Raw genomic sequence first — 3,661 nt, forward strand, 5'->3', positions numbered from 1 at the left:
TAGTGAAACGACCGACATTGATAGGGGGAGGTTTCTTGGCTAAAGATTAACTGATTAAGATATATCAAAGGGTTTGAAATAATTTAATTTAAGTATGCCCTTAATAAAGAAATGCCACTCAAAACCCTTGATCTAAAAACAGGAAAGAGAAAAGGTCGATTATCGCTAGATTTGATGAATCAAAAAACACCTACTCCTAATAAACCAATGAGTGGGGTTGTTTATAAAATTCCCTGTTCAGAATGTAAAGGAGTTTAATTGAACAAACCGAGAAATACTTAAAAACAAGAATTATAGAACATAAAAGATAAGTCAGACTAGAAAATCTTTAATATTAAGGACAGCTCTTGCTAAACATGCCGAGATAATAGTACACCAATTTTCAAGATGTAAAAATGTTGGATAAACAATCAAATTATAAAAAAACAAAATTTTCATAAATGATCAACATTAAAAAACCTGACACCGCAGTAAACATCTGCGGGGGTTCAGCAACCTGTCAGGCGCGTCTCCAGGTGGCGGATAGGAGAACGGCCGGAAAACCAGAAATGGTTCCGGTTAACGGTGACTATAAGGGAAGCCAACGGGCCTACACCCGTCCGAGCCAACTGAAGGTCATCGTCGCGGACCAGCTATACACCGTAAACCGTCCATTCGGCGCAACGACCCCCATGATCCTGAAAGGGAGCGTGGGGTACGTGCTGATGAACGGCACGGGGGTCTGGGCTTAACCACCCGGACCGCGTGGTGAGAACACTATAAAATCTCCCAATTCCTAGGGTATGGCGCGCGCCAAGGGATGCAAGACTGGGGGGAAGCCCAGTCACTAGCGGCCAACTCTGGGGAACAAGGCGCACCCCAGTGTATCCAGCCTTACCCCTGCATGCGGGGCTCTGCAGGGGTGGACCACCCTTTCCCTAGCTACTCGTGGGAACATCTAGGATGGACCAAAACAAAAAAACCAAAGAAGGGGGCCAAGAGCAACCTTTGCCAGCAATGGCGGCACCTAAAGGAACCGCTGTTGAGAAGTCAACGGCGGGGCCGCAAGGAACCGCCGCTGAGAAAGTAAAAGAGGGACCTGCCGGGAGGAAACGACCGTCGGGGGCTCAAAGAAGGAAAGCCAAACTGTTGGCGGCCAAGGGAAGGGGGGGGACGGGGCCCAAAGAGGCACTGACACCCACCCAGACCAAGGCCAATACGAGCGAGACGCAAAAACGACATCGCTCGGAGGGAGAAACTCCGCCGGAGTCAAAACGACCCAGGAAAAAGCCCAGGGGCCCAAGACGGGAACCAGGGCTGTCCTATCGGGATGCTGCGGCGGGGCTAAGAATGGCCATAACAGCCAAAAAATACCCCGAGGCATTCGTCTCGGAGGAGCAGGCAAACACCCTAAAGGGCTGGCTGCTCAACAAAACGCTCGCTCTGCAGAGCGGATCACAAATCGCGCCCAAGTTTGCAGGCGTAAGCCACGGTGGGGGAATCCTTCACATCACCTGTGTCGACGAGTCAACTAAAAATTGGCTCGTCGGACTGGTGCAGAAGGAAACTCCCTGGGAAGGGGCTGAACTCCAGATAACGGAGGACGGCAAACTTCCCAGACCGGTGAAGGCAATAACATGGGTGCCGGGACCTACTGAGGAACCGAAAGCACTCCTACACAAGCTGGATGTTCAAAACAACATCAACACCAGCTTGTGGAAAGTGCTCGACATGAGGAAGGACCAGGACGACAAGGGTTGCCTGGTAACGCTCCTCATGGACGAGAAATCCTGGGCCAAAGTAAGGGAAGCGAATCAATCGCTATACCTTAACTTTGGCAGCATAAAAATTAGACTCTTGGCCGGCAGCCAAGAGAAAGAGAAGAGGGACCAGGCAACCCCTATGGAAACAGAGGGATTGCCGGGAACCTCTTCCTCCTAAAATCGCTCTCCGCAATGGGTGCGAGGCTGATACAAATTAACCTCCACCACTGCAAAGCAGCCACTGCGGCCTTACAAAAATGCATAGCCGACAACAATATTCAGATAGCCCTGATTCAGGAACCTTATACTTATAGGGGCCAGATAAGGGGACTAGGAAACCTCAACGGGAGACTAGTGTCAGACCCAAAAGAGGGACCTAACCTAAGAAGCTGTATCTTTATAAGAAAAGATATAGAGGCCACACCGCTGTGGGAGTTTTGTGACAGGGACACAGCGGCGGTCAAAGTACAAATCAAAACAGCGGAGAGGAGCTACGATACAATAATAGTATCAGCATACTTTCCGCACGATCAACAAGGGGAACCACCTCCGACAACAGTTCGGAGGTTGATAGACCATCAAAGATTGGAAAACCTTATAATAGGCTGTGACGCCAATGCTCACCACACTATCTGGGGAAGCACTGGAACAAACAAACGGGGCGAATCATTATTAAATTACTGTGCTGCCTCCGGTCTAAATATACTTAATGTGGGGGAGGAACCGACCTTCGTCAACATACTCCGCAGAGAAGTAATTGATCTAACCATTGGCAAGGGACGCATCTGCGACCTCGTTAAAAAATGGCATGTATCCGACGAACCAAGTTTGTCGGATCACAGGTACATAAGATTCGATCTAGAATCTATGGATACAAATCCGGAGACCTACAGGAACGCCAGGAAAACGGACTGGGACCTCTTCAATGAGATACTAGGACGCGAACTGGAAAACTGTCCAACGGAGGCAAAAGACAATGTAGAGCTCGAAGTGCTGACAGAGTCAGTCACTGAGGCTATTAAAATTGCTTTTGAAAACTCATGTCCACTAAGCAAACCGCGTCAAGCAGGGAACACCCCATGGTGGAACCAAGAATTGGGCGAGCTAAGGAAGACAGTAAGAAAGCTTTTTAACAGAGCCAAAAGAACTGGCGAGTGGAATCTATACAGACAACACTTAACCAGGTACAATGATGCTATAAAAAGAGCAAAGAAAGAAGGGTGGAGGAAGCTATGCCGGGACCTAACAGAGACACCAGCATATGCTAGACTCCACAAGGCAATATCCAAAGGGCCACGACAAACCCTAGGCTCTTGTCTAAAACCCGATGGAGAATATACGACAACCGAGGAAGAAACGCTTGGCTTAATGCTGAACACGCACTTTCCGGGATCGAAAATTCTCCACCAACCAGAACATACCCAGGACCCAACTCCTATCATTCCGAACAGGGGCAAAAGGGAACACTGGGAACTAGCGAAAAAGGTAGTAACCTACGAGAAGGTTAAATGGGCGATAAATTCCTTCAAACCATTTAAATCTCCCGGAATGGATGGCATAATGCCAGTCATGCTACAGCGGGGTAGCGAACTGCTGCTGCCTGCACTATGTAAAATAATGCGGGCAAGTCTAGCCACGGCGCATATACCAGAGAGTTGGAGGGAAGCAAAAGTAGTATTTCTACCAAAGACGGGACGCGACTCCTATGCGAAACCTAAATCCTTCCGACCAATCTGCCTTACATCATTCCTCCTAAAAACAGAGGAAAAGCTTATAGAAAGGCATATCAGGGACAATGTATTACGGGTCAACCCTCTACATCGACACCAGTATGCCTACCAAACAGGTAAATCTTGTGAATCAGCGATTCACGAGATAACCCAGAGGGTCGAACAATCTCTGAACAACAAAGAGATCGC

At 48.4% G+C, this 3,661-nt stretch overlaps 1 protein-coding gene across 1 annotated transcript; it reads left to right on the plus strand.

Annotated features, from left to right (window-relative positions):
• Nucleotides 1-496: 496 nt before the first annotated feature.
• On the plus strand, nt 497-1,920 carry LOC126750039 (uncharacterized). The gene has a single exon (XM_050459546.1). The coding sequence runs from the start codon at nt 943-945 to the stop codon at nt 1,918-1,920; it is 978 nt and encodes a 325-aa protein (XP_050315503.1). The 5' UTR covers nt 497-942.
• The last annotated feature ends 1,741 nt before the right edge of the window (nt 1,921-3,661 follow it).

Source organism: Anthonomus grandis, unplaced genomic scaffold (genome assembly GCF_022605725.1).
Source record: "Anthonomus grandis grandis unplaced genomic scaffold, icAntGran1.3 ctg00001162.1, whole genome shotgun sequence".
Taxonomy (NCBI): Eukaryota; Metazoa; Arthropoda; class Insecta; order Coleoptera; family Curculionidae; genus Anthonomus; species Anthonomus grandis.

What these genes read in the sequence shown, in the direction of transcription:
- LOC126750039 (XM_050459546.1), top strand. Translation starts at nt 943, where the DNA reads ATGGACCAAAACAAAAAAACCAAAGAAGGGGGCCAAGAGCAACCTTTG.